Below are 24,906 nucleotides of genomic sequence, written 5' to 3' on the forward strand. Positions count from 1 at the left end.
AGGTTAATGATTCAAAATCTATAAATTGCAAAAAAAGAATGTTTTGTCGTTTAAGATACAATTGTACCATGGCTTGTATACCTTTAGAAGTATCAGGGGAAATTGACTGATATGAAGGAATTAATGAATGAATGAGTAGTCCGCACATAGCAGAAGGACGAATAAGTATTCGAAGTTCTACAACATTTGCAAAAAGGATACAGTTGCTCTCCCGCTCCATGTACGTTTCCTTCGGTGGGCCGGGTAGATTGAGTATGACCAGTTGAGCATCGTGTGATTTGTTCACTATAACCTCGTTCAGCTTCACAGCCGTGTGCATTCGTCTGACGTTGCCCTCATCCCTGTGTGGAACGATGAACAATGGTATTTAGCAACGTACCACCATCATATGACCAGCTGAGGGTTACTTACGGCTTGAAGGCAGACTTCACATCTTCGGCCACCTTCGTTGCATCACCACCGCCCTTCTTGTCCTTGACGGGCGAGACGGACACATTGTTGGCAAGTTTATCGGCACCTGCCGCATCCTTGTCGTTCTCGGTGGCTTCCTTGGTGTCCCTGTCCTTCTCGGATTCAGTCTTGGTGAGAAAAGAGACAACAGTAAATAAATAAACATAAAGCATCACAATGGATGAATGCCGCTTACCTCATTCTTTTCCTCTCGGTCGGCTTCCTCGTTTCCAGATTCTTTGTTTTCCGACGGATCAGCGAATCGAACCTTGGACGCGGTCTTGGTATTGTTATCATTGTGATGATGATGGTCAACGATGGCTTGCACCTGCGTTTGGTTTGTTTATTTTTATTTTTAAATCGAATAAAAAAGATAAAAAACCATACGAAGTATTAGTTGTACTGTTGAACGTTGTTAGAAATGGAAAAAAACTTCAATAAAACCAGAACAAAACTGCAATGTAAAAACATTTCTAAGCCAAGAATCGTTTGTTTAGTGCTTATGTGTTTGTATCACATTGGACATTCACATGATAGGATCGAATCAAAGCGGAAACAAACGATCAATAGGTTAGAAAACGGAGAATTTTATAAATAAAAAAACAGAAAACAAGTGTAGAACATGTTATTTACACACGTACAAGGTCAATACACACGCATACAAACACACATAAAACGCAACTGTAAAAGAGATAGCAAACGATTGTCTGCTGACGGGGATGAATGTTTGCAATTAGCTTAAATCATCAATAACATGAATGAATAAATGATAGTGATGATGCAGCTGATTCCGAGATTTATGTATGTGTGTGTGTTTATATGCACGATTGTATGCTCTTGGGGTAGGTGGAAAATGGTATAATACATCGCGTACATCAACTGTACGAAGCATAACGATAATTGATAAATGAGATGATGAACTTTTTCGTATGTACATGAATAAACATTAAATTAACACACTTTGCGCATTAATGGGAGAGAAGTCTTTAAGTCGAATAATTAACACTGAACCTCTTTTATAAAAATTATCGAGATATTTAATCTTTGATGATTCCAAAGAATGAATGAATAATTTAATGAAAGACACCTCTCTTAGGGTTTCACTGAGCACGACACAACATGTAACGTTTTATGTGAAAATACAATTCAAAATTCAGAATAAATAGAGAAAATATACAGTTTTAACGGATTATTGATATAAAAGAGGATGAATAATGCAAGCAGTACTAACATGCTTCATTGCATTGGCTCTATGGTGGATGAGTTGACAAGAAGATGAGATGAATGTGGGGTGAACCGATTGAAGAAAAAAAGAAAATTGCAGCTCGAGCTTTTTAAAACGAACGGTACGAATGACAATGTGAATAGATGAACAGCGAGGAAAATGTGAATAAACATGGTACTAACGCTGCAGGCAAGTGGTACAGGTTAAACATAAACAAAAAGGAAACCAATTGTTTAAGTACGGTTTAAAAACGGCTAAACAGGACTAATCAGCGACAATATAGCTCGAAAACAACAATAGCAAACTGCTGCAAACTGGTAACATCAATGGCAATAAACAAAAGGAAGTAAAAAAGAAACACAATCGCTATCATCATCTGCATCACGCTCATCGTCATTACCAGCGGTGTTCGATCCTCTCCGTTAGCAGTGGCCTGAGAGAACTCCACCATGTTATCCACCTTTTTTTTGCATGATTTGTTTATTTTATTAAGTTTGCACCAATTGCAACGTGTGGGTATGTGTGTAAAATGGTGTTCATTTGCTCAGTTTAAAAGGGTTTTGTTTGAGTTTGTTTGTTGCGTTTTAAAGAAGAACGGGTTCGATAAAGGACCACAGTAGTAAACGGTAAGGGGGTTGGTTGGTTTTGTTTTTTTTTGGGAATCCCCCGGAAGGTGAATGTTTTAATTCAATCAATTGGTGGTTTTTGGGTGAGAGGTTGCGTTGCGAATTTATCGATCCATTGCGGTTATAATGGTAGAATAATGGAGTTGGTAAGAAAGAGAGAAGAAAAACAGAATTTGGTTTAGTTTCCTGTTGGCCATCGGTGAAGCAGTTGCAAGCGTGAAGCGTATCGTATCGGCTAGCTGCTATTTTTCTGTCCGGGTTTTTTTTCAAACACCAATACACTAATGCGGACAGCTGGTTTTCGCACAATGTCATAATTTCAGCCGTTTTAATTATGAACCACCAGGCGTCTCCATCGGATGGAACCGTCCGGTTTGGGGCTAGAGAAACACGCTCGTCCCTTCAGCAACATTAACATCTTTTTCAATTTTGTAGCTCTATGACCATTTCTGTTTATTTCTTTGCACAAACTGCATACTTTTTCGGTACTTTCTCAGCCATCCACTCAACACGGTGAATGGGTCACGTACGACGTTTTATTCCGGCGGTAAAGTATTAAGCAGTTGGTTCCCGATTTTTCTCACATCGATTTCCACCACCATCGCAATGTTGCCATCACCACCAAAAAGAGAGAAAGTACACCCAAGCCCAGGTCGCGATACTTACCACGTTCTCCTTTTCACGCTTGTTCAATCGGAGTTTTCTCAGCATCTGGTTGCGCTGCTCCATCATAAGCGTCCGCTCGTACGTGTATGCCGAGATATCACTATCCATCTGTATCGGGGAAAGAAAAAGAGCAACGAAAGCAGCGATCAAAATCGAGTCAAATCAGCTCAATCTGATGCTGGCACTACCAGCTGATGCTGGCGCCGAGCCGGGAATTTGCGCTGGAGTGTGGATGAAAATGTATATAATTTGCAATTTTCACAGCATTGCGAGTAGGTTTGATGAGCGGAAATAGTGCCTGAAATGGATATCGATGCATGAATTGAGATGGAAACATATTTTGTATCGTTTTGAACGGTTGGCGTGGATATGGGTGGAATGTGTAGGAATCATCCATCGGGTGTGAAATCTGTTGGAAAAGGTACGGTTGGGTTATGGTTTTGTTAAAGACCGTTCAACGCATCCGCGCAAATATGGCCAAAACGTGAGAAAATTTTAGCACATCATTAATCCAATGGATTGTATTGAAAGGCGAAACATTGATTATTCATTGCAGCAGTACACGGTAAATTGAATGAAATAATTCAAATTATGTATTGTTTGCTGTGTAAAACCGTCACTAAAACGGTTTTGGCACATTAAAATAATTCCACCCCATTTAATTATGAAGCACCAGGCGTCTCCATCCACTGGCAGTTCGTAGAACTAACAATTGAAAGAACTGATTAAAGACATCTGTTTAATACCTGCGTGCAAATTGAAAAATCTAATGCATTTCTGTTATCGAAATCCTATGAATTTTATTTAGTAATTCGAGTATGGACCAACGAAAAGCTATAAACTATTGAAATTAAAGGAAATAGCATGGAAGGACTGTAACCATTTACTAATTAATCTTTACGCATATAGGCGACTTACAAAACACATCAAAAGGATCTCAACTTGACTGCACAATTTCACGTAAACATGATACAAACTGAAACCCAAACGAAGGTCGAAAACAGCCTGGGAGAAAATTCTAGCATTCGGAACGATGATTTACGACAGGTAAGGTATAATTTATGAAAGCATGCTTTGTAAAAATGTACTCGGTTTATCGATGCAAAACACATCCCAAGTGCGTTAGGGAATAAAAATAGCTTCCATTCGGAAACTCGCCACGAAAGGATCGGCTTACCAAGAACCCTGACCAAATGAATACGCCCGGGCGCGTTTTAATCGCTCATTCAACTCCGGACAGCGGAATCAGACCGTGCCCCGGCAAGTAACGATGTGAAAGAGCCCATAAAATCCCAGAAATAGGTTATGGAAATGGTTTTTTGTTTTTGGATAGTGGGTGGACAAGACGGTGGAAAGATGGGCAGATACACAAGAGGATCACGTACGCGAGTAAATACAAAAGAGTGAAACAAATAAATTATGTTTAAACAACGCTCGCAGTCAACCCTGCGCAAGGGGTAGACGGAGATTGGTCCTTGGCTTCCACAAGGAATTGAATCGATTTAAGAAGCAACATAAAACAAGCAGAAACGAAGAGAACCTGGTGAGATAAAAGCTGGTTATCCTATGCGAAATGCTGCCCATTGCTGCACAGCATCGCTACGGCAGCATGGCAGGAAGGAAAAGAAAACTGTACGGAGTTGCAGAGTTTCAACGGGCGTGTTTGTGCGATGTGTATTTACAAAATGAAAGGAAAACGAAACCGGGAACGTCTGAATCCATTGTGTGTGTCGGATGGGATCGTACACAATGAGGAACCATATACACAACGAACAAACCTCGGACAGGACGTATGTGTATGAGGGAGGCACATCGAAAGATAAGAACACAAACACGCTGTTTGGGAGGAAATTTTTCTAGCAACAACACAAACAACGATCGCTCGACTGGATGCAAAGTCTGGCAAGTTGTACATCCTACGCTTGGGAGAAGGGTAAAACATGGGTGGCGAAGGTGTCAGGATAAAGGGTTCAGAAGGTGACGTTTGCAGGAATCGGCATCGGGAAGCGCCATAAAATATAGAGACATAAAACGTTTAAAGCGCGCCATTTTATAATGAAGCCGTTCGGGCGCCGGAACAGGGTAGAGATCTGCGCTAGCGGTCGGCAGGGTTTGATTGCATCGAAAAACCATCACTTTTGGTCGACGGATCCATCTTGAATGATGTGTGAAGAATATGGTACGATTCCGGTTTACGCCTGAATGGAATGGCAACCACATTGGAAATCGAAATAGACTTGCATTGTGTCCGGTGTTGAAAGGCGGTGTGTGTGTGTGTTTATGATATACAGCAGATGTGATGGATTTCGAACATCAAGCTGTTAATTACCAGACTGTTACCTCGGATATATTGGAGAGATTCCGCTAGGGAAAAAAATCCCTCTCTCAATATATACTCGCTATGGGTGTAATACATCAAGTAGGACTTATTTGCGTAGGTTAAAATTATAGCATATGAACTTCAAAAACAAAATAAGTGCTTCTCTTACAGTTCATTTGGGTGGCTACCACCGCCACCGTACAACTATTACTTACCATTTCCACGACTTCTACCTCCGCCTCGATACGTAGATGGTACAGGAACATCTTCAGATCCTTCTTTATCTGAATGGAGTTGTCTTCCATCTGAGCGACGGTGAAGATACGCATCTTGCAGTTCTTCCACGAGCGATGTTGTTTCAGCAGGAACGGTAACAGCATCAGCAGACCACCGTCGTGCACAATCCACCAGATATCAATGTTTCCAGCAATCTATTCAAACAGTTCAAGCGAAAATAAGACATTAGGGCGAGGAGGCAAGCTTTAACGCGGGAAGCCTCACATACCTTATCACCAATGGCCGGGAAGAAGTTGATGCCCTTCGGGACGAGCAGCGCCATTCGTGCGGCACTAACGTGGCGCACCGTTTGTAGAAACACGTGCCAGGTGCGATCGTGCTCACTTTGACGCCAACCGTACGGCCAACCGATGATGACCGTGTTCGGCTTCATGCCACCGAGCCCGATGGTTTGCACCCTGTAATGTGGAACGATATAAGCATGGTTGCAATGATCTGTCTTATAAATAAATCATAACTCATTGGGTGCAGTGCGAAAGGGTCCGAGGTTTGTTGATTTGGAAAATAACTAACATCCTGGCGGAAATCGTAATCAGCTGAACGCTCATGGGAGGTTAGTTATCGTGTAGTTTTCATTGTAGCATATTCATTTTATTATTAAATTTCATGCGAACGAGGCATCCAGCAGTTCGTAAATAAATTATGGAAAATATTCTGTACTATACTAGAATCAGCAACAGTCAGCACGTTAGTAGCACTATTTTACGCCGAGAATATTCGAGTTTAGCAATTTCGGACATTCGGAACTCCAACTAACAAAGAAGCCACAATTCACAGAAATCATATCAGTGCCATCATCATTCGAGTGTTAATTAACTCGTCCGTAGGCATTACACCTTCACCCCAGCATTCTGTAACATTGATTTAAAATGTATTAATTTCCCTCCAAACATCCCGATGCAATCAGACAGCACACCCCGTTGATAATGGCAACGACTTCCAGAGGTTCAAGAACGATTATTCAACCGCACAAAGGTTATGCCCCACCTGAACGATGCCCGAAAGGGCATCCAACTCGAGAAATTGTGGAATACCAGGGGCAAAAAGTTGGCCTTATTTATCGGTCCCATCTGGGTCGTATTTCTTGTGCCGGTTATCACGAGTCCGAGAACTCCCCGGGAAATAGAAGGGTTCAACCTTGAACGGTGAAATTGATTGCAGTGTTCCCGGTGGAGCTCGGTGTATACTGCCGGCCAAAGCCGACAAGCGGAAGATAATGCCGGGGCTTAGTGATGGGAAAATATGAGAAATTGATAAAATATGATAGAAATTACGGTGTTCGCTAGGATCAGTATGACCGGCGGATGGTAGCACTGAAGAACTTTCCTCGGAACAATATTAGGTTTTGTGTCTGGTGAAATGCTTTTTCAAGACACTCCTGTCCAGGACCGATAACAGGTGGATGGTGATGAATTATAGATTTCATTTTGCTCTCTAAGATAGCTGAGCTCGTTGGGAATGCTACCATGGATAGACATTGTGAACAATTTTTAAATCTCCGCTTAGCTGTACTTACGCGTGTGATAGTCCATCGGCAATGTTGGATGCAACCAGCACATCGCAGAAACCCTTCACCTTCTCATCGTCCATAACTTTGCGTAGCGCTTGCTTGGCAGCGGCCGCTTCACCGGCACGTTTAGTAAAGTCACCCGGAATGAGCGATACCACTACGGCCAAACCCTTGCCTGCCTTCAGTTGCGACACGAACGAGAACAGTTTGCGGTACTTCGGTGTGAAATCATCGTTCATCTTGGCCAGCATCAGTATCTGCGGACGCCAGTTCTTCGTGTGCGGTGGTCCTTCCTCGAGGCGGAGCAGCGAGTATCGGGCGGCAGACAGGGCAATACCGCGAATACCATCACCCCATTCCTTTTCGGCTCTGTGGAAACGTCAGGAGGTTAACATGGCGAAGAGTTAATTGTACGGTGGGATACTTACCCGCGGTACTCGATGTACTTGTAAATCAGGACGGCCATTCCCATCGCAATCAGTGCAAAGTACCACGATGTCATGAACATGATCGAAATACAAAGCGTCAAGCCAATCAGCGATAGACACCTGGGAGATGGAACGGGACGATTAGCATGGAATGGGTTTGGTCACAGCGTCACATTACGCACCAGTGGTAGTACTTGAAGCGTGGGCGCCAGTTCGGTGTACGGAGCAGAGTCTGCAGGGCGCAGGCCAAGTTGACAAAGCCGTAACACATCAGGAAGAACATGGATAGTAGCGGTGCGAGCAGATCGACATTACCGAGCAGAATACCGCACTGGCAGATCAGCAGCGTGAGAATGAGAGCGCGCGTCGGTTCACCTCGCTTGGACGAGACGGCAAAGGGTTCCAGGAACGGGATGATTCCATCCTTCGCGATAGCCTGCAGCAAACGCGGTGCACCGGTCAAACTCTGCAAACCAGCTCCGAGCGTTGACAGGAAGGATCCGATCAGAATAACCCACTGATTCGGCCAGGCCATGTTCGCCACCACCAGCTTACCACCAATGGACTGTCCGAACCTGTTCAGATGAAGACAAACAAATGCAACTACTGTGACATTCCGACACTCTGGACACGCCGTATCTCACTCGTCACATACTTGTCACGCAGCAGTAGATTGTCCACGGTTCCGGCAAACAGCAACACGCACGACAGATACACGGTCGATGTCGTTAGGATGGCGCCGATCGTACCGATGGGAATACTTTTTTGTGCGTCCGCCAAGTCGCCGGAACGGTTCGAGCCAGCCATAATACCTATGGAAGTAGTAAGCAAAGCGGGAGATACACGTGAGTGAATTTAGTTGAATCTGTTCTGAAACACTAAAGAGAAGTAACTGAAGGATGTAGTTTGTGGATAACAAACTATATTACAACCAGAACATTCTTAAAATTATGCATAAATATACCATTCTCGATAGCCTTTATAATCAATATAATAATAATATAAAATATAATTAATATACTCAACATACGTCGAGGAATTGTTTTCAAAAACTAATTCGTTTCTAATTAACCATTCTAAAATTAAAAAGATTTATTTTGATGATATTCCTAAAACCAAAAAAAATCGATGAAAAATTTATTTCATCCAATTGAGCGAAGAAGTTCAATCGACAATTGTAGTCATTTATTCGGAACCAAATGGAATGCTAAACTCACCTCGGCCTCCGTTTCTGAACTTCAAAACTATTTTAATCCATATACGCTCTTACAATTTCTCTTGATGAGGCCCGTGGACCTCTCGTCCTTAAAAAAATGGTTGGGCAAAGCTCTTGTACCAGATACTTCAACGAAAAATAAAAGATGCTACCTCTTTCGGCTCTCGTTTAAACAACAAAACCAATTAACTAACGCAAAAACATGGCTGGCAGAGACTAGAGGCTTTCACCTCTGAAATTTCCGACACGTCCAATCGGACACACTGTTGTTGCAGTAGAATGTACCAGGGTTTTTTTCTCCCCTTTGTTGAACCCGCGTCACCTTACGGTGACAGGGCTCGAACCTTCCGAGAAGCGCGCATACCGCGGCAAAATGGAAAAACTTTCCCTAAGACATCACAGAGCTTTGGTTGGTTCGCGTTTAGTCGACCTTCGCGTGTGTCCCATCCAACCGGGGGCCACACGGTAACGACTTTTGCAATTATCCTTCCCGTGTTGTTCACCGCTCTGTCTGTCGCAACTCATCTGATCTGCCGACTACTGTTGGATGATGTTTTTCTATGAGTTTTTGTGACCGTACTCTTCCCACCTAAAATGTTGCTTGTTTCAAGTGGCTTATCAGAATTGGTTATGGTTATGCCGGTAATATGGCTTTTTGTGCCAGCTTGCTTTACCCTTGCCCGTTTTGAACAGCCAGTGGAAGTAAGTGAGCTCTCCCAACGGGTAGAGACAAATCGACCAAAAAACAACACTTACTAACGTTGCTGGTTCGTACAGAGCTGTCCTGGGATTCGTGCCACAAAGGTTAGTACTGTGCTACTTTTGGAGCAGGATTAGCTTATCACGATGAACATGACGATGACGAAGCGTGGCTAAAATCTGGACCGTTTGGACCGTGTGAAACAGCGCGGGGTCAATTTTATTTTACGGTTTCCAGAAACTCTAACAACGGATGAGATTGGCTTCTGTGTCATTAAGTTAGACCACAGCTTGCGAGCCTGCGGCCATGATAAAAGTGAGTGATGCATCTCTTGAATGGGATTAAATCGCAATAATAGTGCACCAAAGCAATGAAATGAACTCTAACCGATTAGACACTGCAACCTACCTGTTACCGATGGGAAGAAGATACCGATCAAAATCGTAAAGGCAGTTGTAAGGTCAGCGTACACCTGGTTGTAGCTCGGACGGTCCAATGGTTCGATGTGCTCCGGATCCATTCCGTAGGAAATGTACTGTCCCTCCTGCAATAGCGTGAGAGAAACAAAAAAATCTATCATCACCCTGTTTGATCTTTCGGTCTCTATGAGCCAGCAAAAGGGCATCTCCGTTGATCCATCGCTTCGCAGCGTATTGCATTCGACTGATAAAAGGCAAAAGCCGGCCCGGAGTGTAGTTACTCACCTGCAGGAACGATGGTAGCAGGTTGTCGAAGAAGACACCACTCTTCAATCCCTTGATACCGCGAACCAGCGTTACGTTTTGCTCTAAAACGAAAAGAATCATTGCGTGAAGGAGCAGCTGAATGGGTGGTGGGCAATGTAAACCATGTATGTACGAACCTTTGAAGTACGGATCACACTCCCCGGAGGCGCAGAAGTAGTTCCACAGCACACCACCCTCATCCTTGGAGCAGTTGGCAACGGCCACATCCTTTAGCAATCGTTTTCCCAGCACGCACAAACTGTACAGGAATGGGAAAGGCGGTAAGGTAAAGAATGTCAAGAGAACGACGGATTTTTTATATTTTGTTTCACTTGCTCAATGTCATACATGTATCCAACGTAAAAGAAACACGCAAAAGTGTGAGTGGTTTTTTTCGGGAACAATGTTATCGCACTTCACGCATAATACAATTTCATGCGCAAAATGCTAAGTTATTATACAGCAAAGTCCGGATGTGTCCGTCTGGACAACTCTAGTCTCGTCACTTCGGGTCTGAAATTCCACACAGGTACTCACAATAGCTTATCGTTTCCTTCGATGTTATCGAAAATGCCGGCGTAGACCGCAATGATCGAGAAGATGACACAGGCCAGGGCGACGGTGGCAAATTTGTTCACGAACTTCACTCCAACGTACACGATCAGACCTGGAAGTGGAAAACCCCGATGGTTTCAGTGGAAATTACATCAGGTGCATTATGCGCCACACCCACACCCATAAACACAAAGCCAATCAGAAGGCGATTGAGCGCAGTGAAGCCTGTGTATAACGTAACCGCGAGCGAAAGTGTTCACATGTGGAGATGCCATCAGGGCACCCGTTCGCGACATTGGCGGTGGCTTGAGTGTGCTGTAGAATAAATTGGACGAATTGGACGTGATTTATCTGGGCAGTGGGTTTTGCGGTGAAGTTATTTTATGGCTGAGCTGGTCAGCTACCAGTTTCAAGAACGAGAGTTTTGAAGCGTAGGTCACCGGGGACGGGGAACGAATGGCTGCTAGTGGCGGTATATCGAAGGGACGAATGATTAACGGCTTGGAGGGTTTCCAATGGAATTCAACAAATGTGCACGAGGCTTTCAAGAACCGTGCGTACGAGTGCGATGCTCTAAATGGAATGTTGAAAGCACTCCCGGAACGCCGGTGTACGGGATATTGGTTACCATTGCTTTGACGTATTAATGGTGCTATGGTGCTGTCGCATTTTCAAAAAGCCACATGTATCGGATTCACATACGCGCGGACAAAAAAGACAATGCTTCACATCGCCGGGATCGATTTATGATTTGGCAGACGCTGTGTGTATGTTACCAGTGGACGCTGGACGATGCATCAGCACTTACCCATCACGCACAGCAAACCGGTACCGTAGACGCGGAAGTTGTTGTACATAGCCGAAGCGTCCTTGGTGAAGTCGCCGAATATTGATAGCCAGGGTGCCATGTAGGTCTGTGGAGAGGAAAGAATCGGTGGTAAGTTGCACGTTAGAAGCACTGGCCCGGGGTGCTGCACATTCAGTGCGGATGAAAATGAATCAATCTTAATTATAGCCCGCAGACTGTACGAAACGGGCGAAATGCGATTCAATCACTGCCGCTGCAGGAAAGCGTGATGATGATGATGGTGCAAAGTCGATAGATTGGTGGTGATAGCTCTAGGAATGGCGAAGATCCATGAGCTAATTTATCGTGATTTAATTTATTGTGTTGGCAATTATTGAAATTACTTTATCGTAGAGGTAATTAAATGAAACTAGTTGGCTTTTTAAACTAGTTGATTCTCATCGTGCTTTTCGTTGCAGCATTCATTTGCCCTCTGACGGTTCCTATATTCTCAGGTGTCGATATAAAAATGATCAATTATGTTGTTTTTTCAATTTATCCTATTCATTTCAATTCAATAAATGACCGTCTTTCAGAAAACAAGGTACCAAAGCAGCAATCATCACGCCACCCCGCTGTTTGAAATAACGAATTGGACATGGCCGCTCAGGAAACCGGTGTTTGTCAGATGCGGTTAACCTTTGTCAATGCTGGTGACAGTGTGTTTGCGTAAAGTAAGGTGCTGCAACGAACCCAACTACTCTTGCTGCGATGCTCAACCGGATGTTGTTTGCAATCATCTTCAAACCATTCCCCTCCCAGATAGGTCGTTCAAGTGTCAAACGATCTCCTCCAATCACAGCTGGAAGTTGCCCGGTGGATATTGTGCGTGCGAAGGAAGCAGGCAAAAGGGCAAAGGCCATCCAATTTCGTGATGTGGAAGCTCGCTCTAAAAGGCACTCACCGTGATGGAAGATGGGATGTGCGCCCGGAACCGAAGAGTGCGTAACTGCGACGAATACCAAGTGAAGTCGTTCGAGCTTTATGAGCTCATCAAAATTCTTGTCCAATGTTGGAGCAAACTTTTGATGCCAAATCTTGAACAAAATGGTGCGCTGCGCACGGAGAAGCCGCAACAATTTATCGGTACATCAAGAAAACACACTCGGTTGATGTGGAATCCTTTTTTCCTTCAAATTTACTGGACTGTTTCAGCAGCACCCATGGGATATAACCCCTATTTTCCGCGTAGAGAAAAAGAAGGATACAAAAAAGCGAATTCCTCAGGTCGGTACAAAAGGGAACTTTACCGTAAAGCTCTAACTGCCTCACACTCTATTAAACTGCCGGGAAGGTCTTCTGGTCGTTATGTCCACACTGGTTTACTCGTGCCCTAACTACGCCAAAGTCGCACGCAATTGTTTAAGCGGCAGACACAAGAAGTTAAATTTTAATAACAGTCTCCTTACCGCTCTAACCGCGAACAGTCGCGTCGCGTCGGGTCATCGGGGGACTAATGCTTATTAGCATCATTTCGAGGACGGAGACGTGGTGAAAAATATTTAAAAACCAAAGCAGAAAAAAACTGAAAAACCATCATTTCAAAATATGAAATGTAATTTTACACTCCAAAGAAGTAGCGAAATACGTCGTTCCTTATTCCCACCAGAGTGAATCTTAGAGGTTTGGGATCTTTCTCAACGTGAGACGCGTAAGAAAAGCTAAGGAGCATGGCGTTTAATGATGTCGTCTAAATTTTCTCCTCACTGGCGCTTAATGTGTACTTGTATGGCTGTATGGGTTTGTGTGTTTGCTTGTCCATCTCATTGGCACTGTTGTGGGTGTAGTTTGCATCTTGTTTAGGGGCCGTTGGCCCGGGGGTGATTTTTTTCTCTAATGTACAATTTTCGCTTTATAAAAAGCCCGTTTCCCGGAACACGATCAAATTGGAATGATTGGAATGGTAAGATAGGGGAAAATCATTTGCAATGGAAAATTCGGGCCCAGAATTCCTCGTATTGTGGTCTTCCGGGGCCAAGGTTCATTAGCGAAAAATGATCTTATCCATATTGTTACGTGGATTTTAACACGAAATACTGTAGTTCTTTACAATATTGTTTCTCTGCTGGAGAGGTTTTAATATCGTGATTGCACGTTACGAGCAGTAAGGACCTGTAAGCAAGAGTAAGTAACAGAAATTGATTTATTAATCTAACGCTCGTTTGAGAATGGCAACGATGCCTTTTTTGATCCTACACAACGAGTAAAAAATGGAAGAAACAGCAGTGTTACTACAACATAAAAATGTAACTTTTCTTTTCGCTTTTTGGGGGGGTTTCGGTGTCCCAAGAAAGATCGCTCACTTGTGTGAAACAGTTAAGATTTCCGTCGGTAATCGGATTAACTTTGTGGGCAAGCTGAGCTTCTTGCTCACTTGCGGAACAAAGCACCGAATGCACATTAAATACACACGAAAGGATGAAAATCATCGTCTGCTACACTCGACAAAAGAGTGGACCGGTTATTTTTTCCTTCCGTTTCTGCTGTCCTTTCCAGGAAACCGTTCGGAAACGCACGCTCGGATAACAGTTCTGCTTTGCTATAATTTATTGTGGTGCTGAGCGGGAAGCGATGATTTGCTAAGTTGACAGGGAAATTGTCGAGCGTGCTCCGAGAAATACTCGCCTGAGAAGCAGGGCAAGGAATAATAAAGGATATATGGAGGAGCAGCAAAAAAAAGGAAATTCTGCTTGCTTAAGCAAAGTCAAGCTAAAGAAGTAATATTGTAAGCAAAAACACATTCTTCGTCAACGAGCTCGGAATTGTTTGTGGCTTCGGTTGGTTTTTTGTGTTATTGTCGTTTGCTGCACAATTTTGCTGCAAGGGATTTACGAATGCTTGAAGAAGAAAGTTCAGAATATGTTAGACCGGAAGAAAAATAGCTTAAGATGCTTAAAATTACACGGTAAAATAGTTTAAAGTGCTACAATCGTCGTTTTAATCGTCCTATTATTCGTAATACAGACACAACTTCCATTGTTATGCCTGGATGCTAAACCTTCTGTTTGGTTACTACTGCCTTGTTAAACTCTCTTTACGATACCAGCGTGAAGTGTTTAAATAATTAAATAAAGTCCTAACTTAAACAAATAACTGTTATCAAATTCACAATATTAATACTTTGAAGGCTTGAGTCCATTTCTATATAAATTCGCTTGCCTAAACGTATACCGAATTTGATATTCTTATACATCAAGCAGAATATATAGCAAGTACGTTGATTTGTTTGCCATTCTAGTTCGATTCTTTTTTCATTGAGAACAAGAAATATAAATTAGATGACTGCGCCTGTTCGGCCCACTTTTTTCACTATCCAAACCTTTAGAAACCCCCGGAATGGATCTGTTGTTGATTTTAGTCCGTACGCCGCCAGCAAGCTCGAGTACACACGAGATTTGGATTAATTTGGAACAATTCTCCAACGCAGTATTTTCTGCGGGAAGTTTCTGTTTGGGGTTCGACACTGTACCTCATGGGTTTCGTTTTTGCTTGGGCAATTTGAAATGTAATTTAATTCCACCTGATACCATTCTCCCGCCGCCGTGGATTACGACCAGAACCCGTTTTTAGAAAGAGAGGCAAACAGCAACAAGATGTAGAATGTCGTCCTGGGACACTGACCCGGAGCTTTTTCTGCTTCAGCTCGTTACGGATGAGGCGCTTCTGGGAACAGCTCACGTCTTTTACACAAGTGCCAGTCCCGGGAAATTCCTCCGGATATGGTTGACCTAGAGTACCGAGCAGTCGGTTAGGACATAGAAAAACGCTCACACTCGAAGGGCGCTCAATGTCATCCGGGAGAGCATCGTACAGGCTACTCTGACCACCCTTTCAGGGGTACGAGAATAGGCCACAATAAAGTACAAAACCACAGCCAATAAACGACCTCCAAACTACGCTCAAAGGACGTTGCGTTCTTATAGTGGCCATTTATTCCTTTTTTGCATTTCACACTCGCCGTGTCCGTATCTGAATACGCCTCTCAGGAAAAAAGAACACATCACAGGATCATTGGAATTCAAGAATGATCAAAGCGTTTGTGTAAGTTTGCCGGGGCTGTGCTGACGACAAAACGATACTTGTTTTTGATGTTAAGCGACAGAACAACACAGCCCAGCAACATGTAAAACTGTGTGCAAGAAATAATCGACACGCGGTCGCAGGACACAAGGACACAAGGACACCTTTGTGAAACGTTCAATTTAGCACCAAATATTCTACCGTCTGCCACTGATGGACTTGCCAATTGCATGAATTGTGACAGTGTGCCGTTGTGAAACAAGCGATCGGTGTGACAATTGCGAATATATGAATATTCGATTCGATTCCGATACGGGTATGGAAATGTTCGGCTCGAAACATGAACGAATCGCCTGTGAATTGTGTTATAACGTAAGCTCTTTTTTGCCATTCGATTTAAGCGAGGTGAAGTAAAAGTATGCGAATCGAAACGTTTGTGGTAGCGAAGCGAAATAGTTTTTGTTTAGCGAAATTGAAGAACTTTTCCTTCCTAGCGATTACGAGTAATGGAACTATTCTCAAGCGTCGTTTCCCAGTTCGAATGTGCGAAGCGAATCAATTGTTCGGTGAGTATTTCCCTTGTCGGAAAGCAAACGCGTACAAAGGAAGGGAAAACTCAAGCAGCACATTTCCGGTCCCGTTGCTTGGAATATCCGGAGTGGAGTGGCTCCGACTATCTACGAACCGGACTGGGCTATAACACCAGGACGAGATTGGCTATTATTGCGTACATTAATGACATTATATCAGCCAGGGAAGCTTTCGATTATTCGATTACTTCAACCCATTACGTTCGGTGTGGATGGTGGGTGTTGTGTTTTTCGGTACAGTAGAGAAACAATTTGATTATGTTTTTGTTCTCTTTCAGCCATAAGCAATATGGTGGAATATATCGACTAGCAAGATATTCATTTCATCGCCATTTTAACAAAATTTCAGCAAAAAGGATAGTGAAGGATATGTTTTTTTTTTAATTAAATAATTAAGGTAGTAACTAAACCACCCGTTCGTATCAAAACATCCTAACAAATTCGACAACTTTCATAAAGATAATGTATCAATATTGGCAGCTTTTCAACCATGTGTGCTTAGAAATCTTAAACTCCACTGCAGTCAATCACCAGATGGCATGAAAACAATCTAAAATTAGACCAGTCGGACAATGACGGAATTTAAAAAAAGCATCAGCTAAAAACCATCAAACAAAGGATAATTGAGTGAATATCATTAGAACTTTCCCCATCCGTGTTAAGGCAAACAAGGCGATCAGCACGGCAGAAGTATAGTGACGAAGAAAAATGAACAATGGCGAGTGATGAAATTCAATTACGACAACACTCAAAACAAACCCTCAAAGCTAGCCATCCGGTAGATGTGTCCTTTTTTGATGCGTCGTAAGGTTTGACATTTCGGGGTGTTTTTTTTTTTACATCTGCTGACGTGAGAGTGCCCGCATCGTGGAATATGCCGAGCTTGGGTTAATGTTTGAGTTTGTGTGTATGATAAATGTCACCTGTAATAATGCCTCTTCCAGTTTAGCGCATTTCAAGGGAACTGAAATGATTTCAAGGATACAGCTTGAAAAAAGGATCGTCTAGGCCGTTGTTTTTCTCTCTTCATTCGCTTATTCCGATGTTTAGTAGCGTTTTAATTTATCTCGAGTGCCTTCCACGGTCAAGTGCCGACATGTCACCGGACCCGGGCTGCATGGGAAGAATTGTTGGTGAGATAACTTTTAATTAGGCATACCACTCTAACCGCACCAGGATCCAACGACCAGGCTTTAGGGGGTTAGATTTACCGTTTGTAATGAACGACGTAAGGTTAATTAAAAATGATTGTCTTGCGTAACCGCACCGTGTGGAATCCACGGGCTCAGTAAGTAATGTCGGAGGAGGAAAGTGAAGCGGCGACAAAAACGAGTACAACCAAGGATCAGTTGCTGGTGGGTGTAATTAGTTGAACGCGTTTCAATTGCACGCTGTTCCACTAAAATGCCACCACAAATTAAGTTTGTTAGTATTGTACGCTTTGAAGAAACGTTTGGAGCATTAGTAAGTACATTCGGGCAGAATTCAACACTTGAGGTGAGGTCTCAAGAAGGTTCCAATTTCGTAGCTCCAACCCGTATAAAAATTTATTCCACACGGTCCATTTCCATCCATAAATGGAAGACACCTTAACTAAACCCGAAAGTCGGAGCAGCATGAAGCAATAGCACGTATCGATTGATTGAAGATTTTGCAACTTTTCTCACGACGCATTCTGTGTCCCTGGCCGCGTGAAGAATGAAGAATGGAAAACAACATCCCACGCACTGCGAATTCTCCATCGAGCCGCTCCGAGGAGATTCCACTTGATGATGCGGCACTTGAGACATTGATTCGAGACACATACCTACTCTTACTCAGGCACCCGACCACTCCAATCACCCTTATCTACGGTGTGACGGTGTCTTTTTTTCGTCAGCCGTATTTCAATCGATTTTTGTTGGATCAAATTTTTGCAAACCAATTGAACGGCATGGTGATACTGCAGGAAGGGCGGATATTACGGGACGTCCCAGTTCTGTACGTGTTTCACGTTACGAAAAGCTCTGAAAAGCTGTCAACTATTGTTCGAACGTTTGGAATCAATGTCGAACGCTTGAATGCCCTCCAAGAGACGCCAGGTCTCGGTCTGTATAGAGCGTATAGATAAAACCCACCTCAGCCTCGGATCGATACTTTTATGCCCGGGTAGCCGGGCAGAAGAACCAGAAGTTTTTTCCTACACGGGAACCTACATTACGCACAGCTACATCAGCAAAATTGGAATTGGTTAGCGTTCGTTTTTCGGCGGTATCGGCTTGTTGAACACGTTCTGATGTTTAGTTCCTAATTCAATTAAATATTCCTGTCAGGCACCGGATTTCGCATGGAGCTTTGGTAGCGGATGGTGGTAGTTAGTGCTGCTACAGCTACTCCGTGATGTTCCTGCGGTTAATGTCTTAACCTTGCGTACTTTGCCCGGGGACTCGGAGCACCAGCACGGTGCCTGGTAGCAGACATGCTGCGACCCCGTGGGAGTCGCGCTACATTATGCGCGTGCAGTCCTGGCTTTATGCAGACCTAGCCGGACGAGGATGGGGACGTCTATAATGCTAGGTTCTGGTAAATGTTGGTTTAGTACGCATGAATACTTGCTTTGAAGGTACGAATCAGTGAATGTCCAATTATAATCGGAAACTTTTGCTTCTGATTCATGCTTTCCGTAGCTCTCCAACATATTGAATAAAACTTTATCATACAAGTTTTAAAGATACAGTTAGCACTTTTTGATTTATTATATTTTTTGTATTACATTGTCAATAGGAAGGTATTAACTATGTTATTTGAATTTAACGCATAAGTAATGCAAGTCTCTTAAAGTTTTCCTGGTAGCAATGTTTGAAATGAAATAACTGCTTTGAAATTGTTTCGTCGCTCAATCCCCATCGACAACTTCGACAAACCCCCATTTACAGTTGCATTCCGATGGTAAGCAACTCAATCACCAGACATTGATTTGTTTCTCTGCTCGTCTGCTTGGCAGCACTATTTGTCACGCCTGAAGCACACCATGGAAAGGATGCACTCCACTATTCAGGCTGGTACGAAGTGCAAGTAAGCGTGCAAGGGCATGAGGAAGTACCATGATGGTTCTTCTGCTCTGCACCGGCAACTGCATAACAGCGAGCATGTATTTACGGGATGTGACTTTATGGGTTGCGAGATGGAAAGATTACGTTTTCTACTATGTTTTGGGATGCGTTCTCTAACATTGTGTTGAAACGATTGAAAATCTTGCCAGTGTATCGTAAGAACTGATTTGAATTTGTTCTATCTTGCATCGACGTTGAGCGAGAAAATACAAAGGTAGTAGCTACCAAGCGATGTTCATATAGTGTGTCTTTCGAATTTACTGTAAGATTATGAACATATCGTAATGTATTTACGTCTGTTCCACATATACATGGAAGTAATAAATTCGAGTTTGGACGTTATTGAACCTGTCCAGTGAGGACAAACTAAAAACCATTATATTTTCGTAAATACTATATCCTAATATATGAGTATATTAATGTTCCCTTGTTTTATTATTGCTGACATCCTTCAAAATAAACTTCATTCAACAGTGCACATTACTAAATCTAAATGCTAAGGTTTCCCAAACAACAAACTCAAACAAAATAAGTGCTGCACAATTTTGTTTTATTCCTGGGTCACTTTGGTTTCCAATTTACGTGTACTGGGTTTCCAGTGCGATACACGTTTTACCTGTTGTTGCGCCAAGGTAATAAAACATGGCCACTAATTGCAAACGCCAGTTATGATGGTAGTCTGTCATTACTCGCTCACGGCAACCAATAAGCATTGCTGTGTGTTTATACAGCAAAACAAACCATTTAGCGATGTGCACCTTAATAAGTACGAATATAAGCGTCCAGGACGAAGAAAACTTTCTTACAATACACGCACACTTTTGCGCCGCAGAACGCTTTCGTTTAAGGGTCAAAGTTCGGCAAACAGGAATTATGAACACATGGCAGGAAGAAGTGAAAGGAAAAATTCATAATAAAGCGAACATTGCTACTTACCAAAACGATCTCCACCGCACCAACTATGTACATAGCGGCTGCTAAAGTTGTTCCTGTGTAGAACAACATCCCAACAGCGCCACCAAATTCGGGCCCCAGCGATCTATGCCAATGCAAGCGAAGAAATACATCGCGGGGCAGATGGAAAGAGAATAAAAGAAATTGATTAGTAAACTTTGACGCAAACTTCCACGTTTTGTTCACACTCCCAATGCCCAACATGTTTTGTTTTCGGGGTCTTGGAGTTCTGGTGAAAATATTGCGCTTGTTCGGACTTTACTGTAAGTTGTTTGACCGCGGTAAAAGTAGCCAAGGTTGAGCTATACTGCTCAACAGTGGCATGTGCTTTGCTAGTTGGATTGTTAGACTTATGTTTATTCTGTCATATTTTCGCAAAAATCCAATTATGAAACGGTAACCTAAACAATGTTTTTTGAGGATCAAAAGAACTGTTTATATATGAGATATGTTTATATTTGTTGCAAAAGCTTTATCTCATTCCAAATAAAAATCATTTCAAACAACTAGCCTACTAGGTTTGTTTCCTGTTGGCTGTCAAAAACGGGACAGCTTTGACACCACCATGACCGCCGTTCTAGCATATTTTATATTTTATTTATTTTCCCATGACTACTATCAACAGTTTCCAGTGAAACCGGATGTCTCTACATGGGAGTCAATTGAAGGTTAACTGTCATTGTCCGTCCGATAGAAACGGACTGCTCTTGAACAGAATCCATTTATGGCACTCAGAATTTTTTATTTATACTTGTCGAGTCAGGAAATGAAGAAATTCTTGAAACCCATTTGAGCGATGGCCAAAAGCCGTCCCTTTTGATGCCGGACCTGGTTGTTGTTGAATTATAAACTTAAATTCGCATTCTATTTTGAGCCAGCGTGTGTTTTTTGTGTGCAGATTTTGAACAAGAAATGGCTAATCGGTTTGAGAATCATTTTATTCACAAAAAAATCAAGAGGCAGGCCACTATCCTGTCTGAGATGTTATTACAAGATGCTATCTACCAGTCCGAAAGGATTTATAGAATTAGCTTGTACCACAGGACTGTTTCTGGGGGAGCTTAATTGACTTGTGACTTCCTGGATGTCTTCGTTTCCTGAATGTTCATCCTCTACTTCTCATCCTACTTTATCCACTGATCTGAGTGGTTGGAGCTGTATTAATCAAGATATCGTTTAGCTGGTACGGTAAAAGAGCATTCAAAAATCCGAGGTCACTCCTTTGCTTCATCTCATGTGTGCCCCAGTTGTGGAAACCTTTTTAGCGATCCTTTATCGGTTTGTTTGGAAAACTTCAGTCGCTTGACAGTTTTGGGGCGTTTCTGGTGCCGAAAGTTTTACTTCTTATCGTTGGAAACTAAGGAGTCCCTAGCCCCAAGGGAGACCGGGATAGTTACATCCACAGACAACCGTTCCGGAGTCGCGCCTTGCTGGCGCTGTTCCAGAAATGCCACGCGACCCACGTTTTGAAGTAAACTTACCTCGATATCATGAAATAGCTGCCGCCCGCCGGTACTACCCCGTTCGTGGCAATGGCCGACATGGAAATGGCAGTCAACATGGTCTGTTTCGCAATTCCGTAGGTTCCCGGTACCGCGGCGCCGATCAGTGTTACGTGGGGAAGGAGAAAAAGAGGCCATTTCGAAGAGGCACAACATGATTAGCATAGTTTTGGGATAAGTTTTCGGGCAGAACTTTAAACTGAAAGCGAGCAGTACTACAACGGGCATGCGATGTTGGTGATGGTTACGGTGCTGATGATGTTGATGATGCTGATGCTAATAATGGGGTTGATTTTGGACCACGGTTAGGATATGAAGATGGTTTGATGAAGAAATACGGGCTTATGAGGTAAAAGGGTCCGAGCGTTCGTGTGTGTGTTGAGTAACCTTTCGCAAGTGGTAGATTGCGTTGGTAGCACAAGCCGATGGTACTTGAATCCGTTGGTCAATGGGGCTTGTTCAAGAAGAAATGGCCAAGTATTTTTGATCGATAAAGTCAAAACTTTAAGCCACATTTGTTTACAAGTCGATGGCATTCATAACACGAGGGATGTTTAAAGTTAATGAATCGGGAGCATTGTTTCGAGAGGAAGATCTACTAACGAAGCATCGAAATTTTGCAAAGTAAGTGTGCTGAAAAATGTTTGTTATTGTGCTGACATGGAGCAACTCAAACTGGATATTCCAACTCGTTTCAAATTTATGAGTGTCCTCGAGATGTTCTTAAGATCTTTGAGAGCAAGGCCCGAGATGATGCATTGAAATTTATTTATGACCCTTTATACATTTCTTCTGGTACGTGCTTTATTTCAATAATGTCCATCCATCCATCCATCCGAGCAGAGCGTCCGAGAGAGCTACACATTAAGACCTCCTGGAAACCTGCCACTCTCTAGTAATAGAAGAGTTATTGAAAAATAATGTACGGGTAGTCACGAAAAAGAATTTCCAACCCATTTTCACATCACGCTCAACGGATCGTTTTGTCTTGATGCCTCGCATCGTCAAACATCTACGAGCAGGATGCTCTTGTAATATAAGACAGTCAGACTGATAAATAATGATTCTTAGATTATAAAAAACCCACTAACGCGACGAGCAAGCGAGCTAGGGTATTAGTCGTTGGACGAGCCCAGAATCCAATATGAAAAAATATGTTGTCGGTAACGAAGTAAATTAAGTTCGACAAAACCATTTCATTCTCCAAGGCCGAGGCATGTTCGAACTCGACGGCATTTTTCGGTGCTGCTTTCGTCGAGACAACAATACGAAATGATCCCAGGAGTCGCATACAGCAATGGTACGCGGCCCCCACCCAGATACTGATGATGTGCCTTGTGTCTAGATTAGCAAATGATGTGTAATAGGATTACACCGCCGCAGATGGGTGGAACAAGGATTTCAGACGGTTACGTTGGACTCAATCGTCTGTTCGGTTGCTTTTATTGGAATCGTTAAGGACACTCTGCCAGTGCGAGTGCGTGCGTGGGCGAGCATCCTTTGTGATCGGCCCTTCAAACGGTGAACAAATGCTTCAATGAAGGATGACATTTGTTCGATTGATTGTTTATAACAGCCTGCTACAATGGAGTCCGAAGAATGATGTAAAGCTTGGAGTATTTGCTCATTATAGTCATTTCAGATGTACATTAATCAAGTATGAGTTTGAGCCTGAGTTTTCGCCCGACATTAGACTTTAATTTGATTAATTCTATTAATCCCTTGTTGAAAGCATTCTACTGAATGGATGTTCATGTTGTAGGACAATCTACAAGTATGCAATCTACAATATACAGCTCTCGATTCTTGAAAGTTTATCAGACGGAATATTCTTGGTCTTTATTAGAATTGCATAAACTATGCTTAAAGCTCCATAACATAATTCCCCTTTTTAAATGCATGACCCGTTATTCTAATGCAATAATTAAAAACCGTTGAACTATTCACGCCTTTCTTTCACAATCATCCGTTCCGAGAGAAGCCCACAATTACGTAAGTATTTTGTTCTCTACTCGGTGTTACCTCTTGAAAAACATGCTCTCCTGGTATCGGAAAGCTGAAAACAGCTGGTTTGTATGGAAAGTTAGTGTTTATACATTGCATACCTTTAGGCGGTTTTCGAGCAAAATTGCTGTACTAGGTGTTTAAACATTGCATACCTTTCGGCGTTTTTCGAGCAAAATTGCTGTACAAGGTGCTACCTCTTCCGTGGATGCTTTCCTGGTATCGGCAATCTGAAATCAACTGGTTTGTATGGAATTTCGTACCGGCCGATGGAAAGTTTGAACGAGATGAAGAATGCTTTCCGTTTCATCGATCTTACATTAGCGATCGCTCTCACGGGTTTGATAATATGCAACGCAATAATGATGGTCAAATTTATTCCACACTGCAGGTGTCACCTATTGAAAAACATGCTTTCCTGGTATCGGAAATCTGAAAACAATTGTGTTGTTTATCGCCTAAAACATCAACATGAGCGAAACAGGTTTCTAAGACATTTCTCTGATTGTTACCGAAGAAGTAAACCGATTGAAAACTGTACTTTGGGCGAAAAATCGTAGAAGGCGTTGTAGAAGGCGACTAATTAGGAATCGTAAATGTACGTAAATCGTAGAAAATGTGATCCAAGTAATGGCGTTATGGTTCTCCTTAGCGCATACAAACGCCCCCCTTTTAAAATTTCGCCCTGGGCCTCGAAGGGGATTGATCCTCCACTGGGGTGTGGTAGAAATAAAAACAGGGTGTCCTTGGCTTACATCCTTACTTAATGACGCATTTGTTGGGCTGGCAAGCCGATAATCTGAGCAAGCAGAAATTCATAATGAGAACGGCCAGCTTTCTTTCGGCACTGGGTGGCGTTGGCGAGGACCATTGGGTGAACACTTTGATTGCCTTTGATTGATAGTACTCAATCAAGAAGGGAATGATATTAATTCGTACCGCTCATGTGGAGTTAACTCAGTTGGTTGCGCTGGTTGTTTTCTATCCCAACCACCCAACGAAAGCTAACGAACTGAGGCATATGGGTTAGCAAAAGCTCCTCCAACGAGCCTCACAACTTCCTTTTTCAACTGTTAAGAGGTTTGCTCATTTGTACACTCGATAGTTTCTCTGGACTGGGATTTAGAGGGCTGTATTAGTTGCTACTCGATATGAAAGGACAAGGGTGCTAATTTCAGT

General features: G+C 42.8%; 1 protein-coding gene across 2 annotated transcripts in view; it reads right to left on the reverse strand.

The window, feature by feature from the left end:
• The window catches only part of LOC128297737 (solute carrier family 12 member 4), a 106,280-nt gene that overhangs the window by 8,336 nt on the left and 73,038 nt on the right, over positions 1-24,906 (reverse strand). For both annotated transcript variants that reach the window (XM_053033429.1, XM_053033428.1), the window contains exons 5-22: positions 21,703-21,785; positions 20,204-20,306; positions 11,527-11,632; positions 10,701-10,830; positions 10,301-10,422; positions 10,143-10,225; positions 9,847-9,982; positions 8,178-8,334; positions 7,705-8,097; positions 7,523-7,642; positions 7,101-7,463; positions 5,793-5,982; positions 5,503-5,718; positions 2,968-3,075; positions 2,076-2,135; positions 647-778; positions 412-578; positions 202-341 (exon numbers count right to left, since the gene is read on the reverse strand). In XM_053033429.1, the coding sequence (XP_052889389.1) occupies positions 202-341; positions 412-578; positions 647-778; positions 2,076-2,135; positions 2,968-3,075; positions 5,503-5,718; positions 5,793-5,982; positions 7,101-7,463; positions 7,523-7,642; positions 7,705-8,097; positions 8,178-8,334; positions 9,847-9,982; positions 10,143-10,225; positions 10,301-10,422; positions 10,701-10,830; positions 11,527-11,632; positions 20,204-20,306; positions 21,703-21,785 (2,809 nt within the window). The remainder of the gene's footprint in view (positions 1-201; positions 342-411; positions 579-646; positions 779-2,075; positions 2,136-2,967; positions 3,076-5,502; positions 5,719-5,792; positions 5,983-7,100; positions 7,464-7,522; positions 7,643-7,704; positions 8,098-8,177; positions 8,335-9,846; positions 9,983-10,142; positions 10,226-10,300; positions 10,423-10,700; positions 10,831-11,526; positions 11,633-20,203; positions 20,307-21,702; positions 21,786-24,906) is intronic.

Source organism: Anopheles moucheti, chromosome 2 (assembly GCF_943734755.1).
Source record: "Anopheles moucheti chromosome 2, idAnoMoucSN_F20_07, whole genome shotgun sequence".
Classification (NCBI taxonomy): Eukaryota; Metazoa; Arthropoda; class Insecta; order Diptera; family Culicidae; genus Anopheles; species Anopheles moucheti.